Below are 11903 nucleotides of genomic sequence, written 5' to 3' on the forward strand. Positions count from 1 at the left end.
AAGCCCAGAGATAAACCCAGGCACCTATGGACACCTTATCTTTGACAAAGGAGGCAAGAATATACAATGGATTAAAGACAATCTCTTTAACAAGTGGTGCTGGGAAATCTGGTCAACCACTTGTAAAAGAATGAAACTAGACCACTTTCAGTGTGTTTTAAAAAAGAGAGACTCTGTACCTTCAGATAGGGCATCTGACTCAGAGAACTAAGATATTACCATCCAGTATACATTTTCATGACCATTATTTTTTATTTCACTTCTCCATTGCAGTGATCAGCCTGAGTGGATGTGATGGAGGCAAACAAGACTCTGGTGACAGAATTTGTTCTCACAGGACTCACAGATCTCCCAGGACTACAGGTCCCCCTGTTCCTGGTATTCCTGGTCATCTACCTCACCACCATGGCGGGCAAACTTGGACTGATTTTTCTCATCTGGAAGGACCCCCATCTTCACACCCCCATGTACTCATTCCTGGGCAGCTTGGCCTTTGCAGATGCTTGCTCATCATCTTCTGTGATTCCCAAAATGCTTGTCAACATCTTAGACAAGAGTCAAATGATGTCTCTCTTTGAGTGCATGGCCCAATACTATTTTTTTGGTTCCAGTGCCACCACAGAATGTTTCCTCCTGGTGGTGATGGCCTATGACCGCTATGCAGCCATATGCAGCCCCTTACTTTACCCAGTGGTGATGTCCAACAGACTCTGCACTTGCTTGATAAGTGCATCATATGCAATTGGTTTTCTGCATCCTATAATTCATATAGGATTATTACTTAGATTAACTTTCTGCAGGTCCAACATAATACATCACTGCTTCTGTGAAATCTTGCCACTTTTTACAATTTCTTGCACTGATCCATCTATTAATGCTTTGGTGCTTTTTATTTTTGCCGCTTTTATACAGGCTTTTACTTTTATTACCATCATGGCCTCATACACCTATGTCCTCTTTGCCATCCTGAAAAAGAAGTCTGAAAAGGGCAGGAGCAAAGCCTTCTCCACCTGCAGTGCCCACCTTCTCTCTGTTTCCTTGTTCTATGGCACTCTCTTCTTCATGTATGTGCATCCTGGGTCTGACCAGGATCAATATCAGGATAAAATGTATTCACTGTTCTACACGATTATAATTCCCCTGCTAAACCCCTTTATTTATAGCCTAAGAAATAAGGAAGTTTTAGGTGCATTTGGAGAAGGCAATGGCACCCCACTCCAGTACTCTCGCCTGGAGAATCCCATGGATGGAGGAGCCTGGTGGGCTGCAGTCCATGGGGTAGCTAAGAGTCGGACACAACTGAGCGACTTCACTTTCCCTTTTCACTTTCATGCATTGGAGAAGGAAATGGCAACCCACTCCAGTGTTCTTGCGTGGAGAATCCCAGGGACAGGGGAGCCTGGTGGGCTGCCGTCTATGGGGTCGCACAGAGTCGGACACGACTAAAGCGACTTAGCAGCAGCAGCAGCAGCAGCAGCAGGTGCATTTAAAAAAATGATAAAGAAATAAATATTTTTCAGGAAATCTTTCATTATTCTTTACTTTTTACTGTTTTTAAATAAGGTATAGTGACTGTCTCTGGGTTTTCACATAATAGGGACTGCATGGATAGTTGTTAAATGAATGAATAATAATATTTAGTCTAGATATGCTTGTCTTAGGTATAAGTTAATGTGATCATCAAAGTAATGGATACAGTAAGAACAAACATCATTGACTTTTTGTTGTTTTAAATTACTTTTCAATGATGAAAATGACAAATGAATCCCCATATTGCTAAATCTTTGCAATATGAACCCTTGTGTTTCCAGATACACATATCTAAAGCTCTTCTGAACTTATATTCTTTTAGAGGAAGATTCAGTCTGTGTAAATATTCTGTTGAAAATGTACTCATGCCCTCCAAAATAATTATTGGGCAAGTAGTTTTTCAAAATCTTATCTTTAGTGGCTACTTATAATGATCCCAAATATATGAACATCAAATTAATATTGTTAGACTAAATATGACAACATACATTCCTCTTTAGGGCTTTGAGATTAATATTTCTAGATTTAAAATATTTTGAAAATTAATTATATCTGTGTTGCATTCATTGGAAGATATTAATTTAGCAAATGTTAATACAGTGAACTTTCTAGCAATACAATAAAATGTTGAGTCTTTAAGATGTTTTCTTTTTCAGTTTATTAAGTAATCTTACTGAGTACCTTTTTCAGAGCATTCATATACCAAGTGAATATATTTTCTCACCCCAGAATTGACAACAAGCTTACATAGCAGGTGCTCTTGTTCAACTCATAATTATGTAACTGAAATTGTTTTTTTTTTTTTTTCCTTACAAGAGCTTTGTATGTTTTGTGTTAATTAACCTTTGACAAAGGAGGCAAAAGTATACAACAGAGAAAGGACAGTCTCTTCAAGAAGTAGTGTTGAGAAAGCAGGACAGCTATATGGAAATCATGAAATTAGAATAGGCTCTCATACCATATACAAAAATAAACTCAAAATGGTTTAAAGACCTAAATATAAGACACAAGACCACAAGACTCCTAGAAGAGAACATAGGCAAAATCTTCTCTGACATAAATCTGTCTCCCAATGCAAAAGAAAGTAAAGTAAAATTAAACAAATAGGACCTGATTAAACTTTAAAGCTTTTGCACTGCAATGGAAACCAAAACAAAATGAAATGACAATCCAAAGAAAACATTTGTGAATGATACAAGGGCTTAAAATCCAAAACATGCCAACAGCTCATGCAACTCAATATTAAAAAAAGAAAAACCATCCAATCGAAAATGGGCAAAACTCCTGAATAGACATTTTTCCAGAGAAAATACCCAGGCCAACAGGCACATGAAAAGATACACAATATCACTAATTATTAGAGAAATGTAAATGAAAGCCACATGGGCTATCACCTCACACTGGTCAGAAGGCTATCATCAAAAAGTCCAAAAATAGCAAATGTTTGAGGATGCAGAGAAAAGAAAACCCTTGTATACTGTTGAAGGGAATGCAAAATTGTGCAGCCATTATGAAAAACAGTATGGGGTTTCTTTATAGAACTAAAATGGGGTACCAAATGATTCAGCAACCTTGCTCCTAGGTATATATCTCCAAAAGATGGAAACTAACTAAAAAAGATAGATGCATCCCAATGTTCATAGCAGCATTATTTGCAATTGCCAAGACATGGAAACAGCAACCCAAGTGCTCTTCAATATATGATTGGCTTAAGAAAATCTTCATATGTAGATATTAATCAATCATAAAAAAGAATGAAATATTGCTTTTTGCAGCAACATGGGTGGATCTAGAGAACATTATACTATGGACAGAGAAAGACAAATATTACATATCACTTATATGTGGAATCTAAAACAATACAAATGTAAAAAAAAATAAAAATAAAACAATACAAATGTATGTATGTGTTAGTTGCTCAGTCGTGTCCAACTCTTTGCAACCCCATGGACTATATAGCCCACCAAACTCCTTTATCCATGGAATTCTCCAAGCAAAAATACTGGAGGGGGTTGCCAATCCTTTCTCCAGGAGATCTTCCTGACCCAGGGATCGAACCCAGGTCTCCCACATTGCAGGCAGATTCTTTAACATCTGAGCCACCAGGGAAGTCCTATTTGATCAGATGTTTTCAACTCTTTGCCACATGAACTGTAGGCTGCCAATCTCCTTTTTGCTTGGAATCCTCCAGGCAAGAATACTGGAGTAGGTAGCCATTCCCTTCTCCAAGGGATCTTCTCGACCCAGGGATCGAACCTGAGTCTTCTGCACTGCAGGCACATTCTTTACCATCTGAGCCACCAGGGAAGCCCAATACAAATGAATCTATGTACAAAACAGAAACAGATTCATAGACATAAAAAAAAAAACTGATTTATGGTTACCAAATAGAGAAAGTAAAGGGGGAAGAGGAAAATTAGAGGTACGTAATTCCCTTCTCCAGAGGATCTTCCAAACCCAGGGATTGAACCCAGGTCTCCTGCATTGCATGCAGATTCTTTACCATCTGAACCATCAGGGAAGCCTAGATACAAACTACTACACATAAAATAGATACACAGATACACAGAGGATTTAATGTGTGCCACTGGGAACTAACTGTATTCAATATCTTCTAATAATTTATAATGGAAAATAATCAGAAAAAAAAATCTGCTGTACACTTATAATGTAAATCAAATATACTTTAATAAAAGAAAAACCCTAGTCCTGGGTTTCACTATTGCAAAACAAATATAACACTATATAAAATTTCCTCCATACTCATAAGGGGTATCTTTGGAGATGATTTTCAAGTTATTACTATGCTAAGGGACAGGAACATCTTTTGGCTTGAAAAGGCATGAACAAACCATAATTCGAAGAGAATGAAAGTTGCCCTTTTTCTGAGGCCACCTCATGCAAGATTTCCACATCCTAAATGTTTGTGAGAGGAAATCTTAGCAATCAAGAGGGTTGTTGGGTAAATACATACATTTATTTCTGGTGATTCTGTGGTTTAACATTTTTTTAGTAGTTCAATTCTTGCAGGTATTCAAAGCACCTCAGATAAACACTGCTAGACCATGGTTTCCTCTAACATTTAAAGGATTGCAACTGCCTGTGACCTTTAGAACAGACTTCCTCAGAACAAGCAGTTCAACTAGTCCTTTAGGGGTTTCCCCATGCAAACTGTGGGGTCTGCCGGCTTCATTCAATGGAAATTTTGCATCTCAGAATAGTGTATTAGTTGTAACCTAGTGTGATTCTCAGAAACTCAAAGACTGCAATGGTGATGATCCTCAATAAATCCTTATTTGTTTTACTATCCTAGTCTTTGCAAAAACTGTATAGGGCATAGCTGATAATGGCAGAAACCAGAACCAGCCTTGTAGAAATTTTCAATGCAATATCTGGTATGAGATATATGCTACTGATGTGTGGAAAATGTATTCTGCAAATACCAATCATGAATGAGGATTAGAAGTATTTTATATTAATCTGGGAAGGGTAACAGTATAAACTGAAGGTCTTGCCCCAGGGATATATGAAGAAAACTTTATTTTCAGAAAATTTTTTAAACAGCAGATTGGTTCATTATATTTATGACAATATGTTAATTGAACCTGATAAGTACTATGGATACCTTTGTAAAGTTCATATGCTCCACAGGATGCCAGAAAAATCATATAAGAATTGCATTTTGGGTGGAGAAAAGGGAACTGCCTTGTACTGTTGGTGGGAATATAAATTGATACAGTCAGTATGGAAGACATTATGGAGATTCCTTAAAAAATTAGGAATAAAACTACCATATGACCCAACAATCCCAATACTGGGCACATACCCTGAGAAAATCATAACTGAAAAAACCTCATGTATCACAGTGTTCATTGCAGCACTATTTATAATAGCTAGAACATGGAAGAAATGTAGATGTCCATCAACAGATGAAGGGATAAAGAAGCTGTGGTACTGATATACAATGGAATATTACTCAGCCATAAAAAGGAACACATTTGAGTCAGTTTTAATGAGGTGGATAACCTAGAGCCTATTATAAAGAATGAAGTAAGTCAGAAAGAGAAAAACAAATAACATATATTTATGCATATTTATGAAATCTAGAAAGATGGTACTGATAAATCTATTTGCGGGGCAGCAATGGGGATACAGACATAGAGAACAGACTTACAGACCCAATGGGGAGTAAGAAGAAGAGGGTGACAAATGGAGAGAGTAGCATGGAAATATGTACACTAACAAATGTAAAACCGATAGCCAGTGGGAATTTGTTGTGTGATTCAGGGAACTGGTACTCTGTGACAACCTAGAAGGGTTGGATGGCACAGGAATTAGGAGGGAGTTTCAAGAGGGAGGAGACATATGTATACCTGTGGCTGAGCCATGTTGATATTCATCAGAAACCAACACAATATTGTAATTATCCTGCAATTAAAAACAAATAACTTAAAAAATCTCATCTTGGGAGTGTGTAATTATATCATGTGGCAAGATGATATGTATTAACAATTGTTGGTATCTACACAAGGAAGAGACATAGTTGGTTTGCTGGAGAGAATAAAGTATTACCTTGAAACCATAGCTTTCTGTTGAGCTAGGTACTAGATGGGAATTGGGTTTGACTAATTTTCAATTAGTTTGACTCTGGTTGGGAGAAGCTGAGAGTGTTCTACAAGTGGAAAGGAGGATAAAACAGGTAAATCATAAACAAATAAGTACAGAAGAAGAAATCATTAGCTGATAACCAAATCCATATAACCATTTTGTTCTTTTCCTAGATACACGGCCTCAGTTTTTAACTGACTGCAGTATTATTATTGAGGTTAGGATTGCAAGTGATATACTGGCTCATAAGCGCCTCACAGTTGGAATCCCCTGTGAATTTTCCCCTTCAAGCTTGATCCAGATGAGAACACAATCACTGAAGAAAGTTATGTGTGGGGACTTCCCTGGCAGTGTAGTGGTTAAGACTTCACCTTCCACTGCAGGGGGTGCAGGTTCAATCCCTTGTTGGGGAGTTAGGATCCCACATGCTTTGTGGCCAAAATGCCAAGGCTTAAAGCAGAAGCAATACTGAAAGTTGTGTGTGGAAAATGCCTGAATGATAAGATGGAGCCTAGGACTCTGGATCATCAGTTGGGGTAGAATAATCAAACAATTAGGAACATGTGATCTATACTCACCATGAACAAGAAGTTACCTTCTATTTTCTCAATTTACTTAGATATTGAAAATTATCTATAAGTTCAATTAATGTTACTGTACATGATACACACATACAATGCAATAAAATTCCTTAACTGCATACAGTTAATTATTGGGCCTGTTTCTCAGTACAGGGACATGTATATGAGGCTTAAGAATTTCAGTTGTTAACAGAAACAGACCTACAGACTTAGAGAGCGAACTTATGGTTACCAGGGGGTTAGGGTCGGGGAGAGGGACAGGTAGGGAGTTTGGGATTGATATGTACACATTGCTATATTTAAAATGCGTAATGGAGCTTCCCTGGTGGTCCAGTGGTTGAGAGTTTGCCTTGCAGTGTGGAGGTCATGGGTTTGATCTCTGTTCAGGAAACAGGGACCCCACATTCTGGGGAGCAAGTGAGCCCGTGTCGCACAACTCTAGGGTCTGTGTGCCACAACTATGGAGGTTGTGGGCCACAACTACAGAGTCTGTGTGCCACAACTATAGAGTCCATGCATCACAACAAAAGATCCCACATGACCCAAGGAGGATTCTGTGTGTTGCCACTAAGACCTGAAACAGCCAAATAATTTCTTTTTTAAAAAATAAATAACCAACAATGACCTATTATATAGCACAGGGAACTCTGCTCAATATTTTAGAACAAACTAAATGGAAAAAGAATTTGAAAAAGAATAGATACATGGATATGTATAATTGAATCACGTTTCTGTACACCTGAAAAGAACACAACATTGTTAATCAGGTATACTCCAATATAAAATAAAAAACTAAAAAAGAATTTCAGTTGTTATTTTATTTTCAATGAGAAATTATTAACAACATTTAAATGGCGGCAAGCATGTGTTACGGTGTGGTATTGAAACAGTATACATTTTATAAGAATCAGTGTGGTGTCAGTGTGGAAAATAGATTAGATGACTGTGTTAGAAGTTGTAGATAGTATAGTTAGGAGGTTATTTAATAAGCCAGGCAAGAGATGAATGTATTTTATATTTTAGTACTGACTGCGTAATAAGAAATAGTTGGATTTAAGACATATTTAGTAGATAAACTTTTGGTTTGTGACCTTATTTCCTATGACAGGAAACCCTCGAAGAATACCAGGTTTGAGGGAGGAATAGAGGAAGACCATAATTTCAGATTTGGACATGTTAATTCTAAGGTACCTTTAGGAGTTTCAAGTGAGCAAGTCAGGTAGGTAGTTGGGGAGTGGCAGCATTAAGAAAAATAAGAGGAAGGAAAAATAGCTTATTCTAAATTCTATTCAGCGACATTTTATAAACATGCCCTGATAGTGAACTTTGAGGATATTATGTTTAGTTTTAATTATTATAACTAAAAGTGTATGATGATTTGATGATTAGCTTACAATGCCCAGTAGAACAACTTTTACTTCATCCTACCTACTGGGAGTACTTTGGAAGCATTAAGGGAATTGCAAAACTTTTTAAGAATGGGTTTGCAAATAGGAGAAAGAAATGTTATATCCTTCCAGTTTTTCGTTTCCAAGGAAAAGCAATACTTGAATAGTTGTGCTTCATTTCTGTACCTTTTGTGCTCCTTTGAGAAAACCAGCACATTTTCAGTTTCCCATATCTTACAGGACCTGGGTGAGGATGCAGACATTTTCATAGTTTTTATTATAGCTTTGTAATTTGTATTATAAGAAAATATCTAAATAAGATATTAAAACTGTATACAGGCCTTTTCCTTTTTGAAGTCATCAAACAAATCTGAGCAAGCAGGTAAATGTTTGCGTGAACAAGCACATTCTAATTTCAGTTAGAATTTTTACTGTGTAGATTGCACATCTGTTGAGGTATTTTTAAATAATAAACTTTGATTAATAGAAGAATGAAAAATAGGAAAAAATAGTAATAATAAGAAAAAAATCAGAGTGTATTTTATAATATGAAGTTTTAAAAATTGAGACATAAGTTCTGCAGCCCAAAGTTAACTTATTTGTAAGTTTTCAGAATAGGAATTCTGGCTTCAGGTTTATTATATGTAATAAAAATTCTTTAATTACATGGAATCATGAGTATGTACACTAAAGTCACTAAAGGTAACTTCAAAAGACTCTTCATATTATCTAACTCTTGAGAAAAAAATTCATAAAAGCTACTCTTGTCCAAATTACATTAATACATTACAGGAGCTAAAAGTAAGGTTGGCAATGATTTGGCTATTTGAGGTTCTAAAAGGAGTTGGGCCAATTTATGCAGGGTAAATATTTCTTAAGGTTCTTAATTTCCAATTAATATTTCATATATATATATATATATATGCTGCTTTGCTCATGGAACTATTATTCTTTCACTCTCTTCTACTTCATTATTATCTCCACTCTCACTCCAGAAAAAACAGTACTGTAAACTTCGTGTCTATTATTCACATGTCCTCCATGTAAAGGAGAGATTTAAAAAATACATTGCTTGTTTTACAATGATGAGACCATAGATTTTACACTTCTTTGGATCTTCCTCTTCTGAAATAACTATACATTGTGGAAATTCCAAATTTAAATTAGGTAGAATAGCTCTTTTTTCATGACTGAATTATATTCTGTAATATGAATGTACTCTGGTTTATTTAACCATTTCACTATTGACACATCTGGTCTGTGCTTGTTGTTCAGTTACTAAGTCGTGTCTGACTCTGTGATCCCATGGACTGCAGCATGACAGGCTTTCTTATCCTTCACTATCTCCCTGAGTTTACTCAAAGTCATTTCCATTGAGTTGGTGATGTCATCCAACCATCTCATCCTCTGTTGCCCCCCTTTTCCTCTTGCCCTCCCTCTTTCCCAGAATCAGGGTCTTTTCCAATGAGATAGCTCTTCACATCAGGAGGTCAAAGTATTGGAGCTTCAGCTTCAATATCTGTCCTTCCAATGAATATTAGGGTTGATTTCCTTTACGATTGACTGGTTTGATCTTCTTGCTGTCCTAGGGACTCTCAGGAATCTTTTCCAGCATCACAATTTGAAAGCATCAATTCTTTGGTGTTCAGTCTACTTTATGGTCGAACTCTCACATCCATACATGACTATTGGAAAAACCATAGCTTTGACTAAATGGACCTTTGTTGTCAAAGTGATGTCTTTGCTTTTTGATAAACTGCCTAGGTTTTTCACAGATTTCTTCTAAGGAGCAAGAGTCTTTTAATTTCATGGCTGCAGTCACTGTCTACAGTGATTTTTGAGCCTAAGAAAATAAAATGTCACTGTTTCCTTTCTTCCCCCATTTATTTGCCATGAAGTGATGGACCAGATGCCATGATCTTACTTTTCTGAATGCTGAGTTTTAAGCCAGCTTTTTCACTCTCCCTTTTCACCCTCATCAAGAGGCTCTTTAGTTCCTCTTCATTTTCTGCCATCAGGGTGGTATCATCTTCATATTGAGGTTGTTGATATTTCTTTGGTAATCTTGATTCCAGGTGTGAGTCATCCAGTCCAGTGTTTTGCATGATGTACTCTGCATATAAGTTAAATAAGCAGAATGACAGTATACAGCCTTGACATACTCCTCTCCCAATTTTGAGAACCCCATGAACAGCATGGTCTTTGCTACTCTGAACAATAATGCATTGACTATTCTTTGTATATTTATCTTTGTATAGTAGTGCTTTGATCTCCAGGGTGTGTATGTATGTATGTGTATATATATATATATATATATATATATATATATATATATATATATATATATATAATGATAGATGAAAGGATATATGTATTTTAAGCTAAATGGAATTGTATAAAATTGCTTTTCAAAAAGGCTGTTGCAATTCATAGTTCCATGAGTAATATATGAAAGTACCACTTTTTTCACTTCAGTCAACAAGGAGTATTTTTATTCATTTCTGCTATTCTGATACATGAGAAAGAAGGTATTCACCTGTTTTTGTGTGTCTGTTCATGTACACATGTGTATTTGTGACATAGAAATTTAGGTATCTTTTCATTTTATTTATTGGTTATTTTGATTTCTTCATCTGTAAACTTGCTTATTTTCATCCTTTACATTCTTCTATTAAATTCCTTGCCTTTAAAAAAAACTATAGTTATTTTATATGATAGACATAAATCTATGTCTTTAATATACATGCAAGATATCTTTCCAAACTAATTACATACTCTTTGACTCTGTTGGATATTATTTTCTATGCATTCAAGCTATCTATTTTACTGGGTTTCTTCTCTTGAATAATAATTTTTCTATTCATTATGTTACATTATTGCTTTCTCAGTTACTTAGGCAATATCTATGGTGTGGGGAGGAGAAGGCAATGGCACCCCACTCCAGTACTCTTGCCTGGAAGCTCCCATGGATGGAGGAGTCTGGTAGGCTGTAGTCCATGGTGTCGCAAAGAGTTGGGCACGACTGAGCGACTTCACTTTCACTTTTCACTTTCATGCACTGGAGAAGGAAATGGCAACCCACTCCACTGTTCTTGCCTGGAGAATCTCAGGGACAGGGGAGCCTGGTGGGCTGCCGTCTATGGGGTCACACAGAGTCGGACATGACTGAAGCGACTTAGCAGCAGCAGCAGCATGGTGTGGGGCAGGAGCCTTAACAGTACTTAGTAATATTTCCAGACAGATAGCAAACTGTCAGCATAACCCATTAAATCAATTGTCCTTTTCCTATTGAACTGAAATATCATATTTTTCATGCCACATTCCCATATATATTGGAACCTACTTCTGAGTTCTGTATTCTGTTGCACTGATCCTCTGGCTTCTTCTTATGCCACTACATTAATGTTTTGATTACCACGTCTCTACATTATTGTTCAACATCAGTTAAGGTATTCCTGACTACTCAATGTTTATATATTTCTTGGGCAGAACGAGAAGTTATTTCCTCCATATCAATTTTAAGATGAGTTCATGCAAATCTAAAAACTGTTGTTACCCATGTTAGACTGAAAAGGATTTGCATGAAAATTACCTATCGATTTAGGTGAATATAATTTTAAAATATTTCATTACAGATAATTTTGAGTGTATATAAAAGTAGATAAGTGAAGGTACAAATTACGAACTACTAACTAAATGAGAAGCCTGTCTTATAAGCCTGTAACATAAAAATTCAATGTTTTTATGACTCTTTTGTGAATGTTCCCTCTCTTACTCTCTCATTTTAGAGATTAGC

At 36.3% G+C, this 11903-nt stretch overlaps 1 protein-coding gene across 1 annotated transcript; it reads left to right on the forward strand.

Moving 5' to 3' along the window:
- Positions 1-294: 294 nt before the first annotated feature.
- Positions 295-1825, forward strand: LOC109563919 (olfactory receptor 5AC1). The gene is made up of 2 exons (XM_070788734.1): positions 295-1201; positions 1812-1825. Exons 1-2 carry the CDS (start codon positions 295-297, stop codon positions 1823-1825), a joined length of 921 nt encoding a protein of 306 aa, XP_070644835.1.
- The last annotated feature ends 10078 nt before the right edge of the window (positions 1826-11903 follow it).

This window comes from Bos indicus, chromosome 1, assembly GCF_029378745.1.
Source record: "Bos indicus isolate NIAB-ARS_2022 breed Sahiwal x Tharparkar chromosome 1, NIAB-ARS_B.indTharparkar_mat_pri_1.0, whole genome shotgun sequence".
In the NCBI taxonomy this organism is placed as follows: domain Eukaryota; kingdom Metazoa; phylum Chordata; class Mammalia; order Artiodactyla; family Bovidae; genus Bos; species Bos indicus.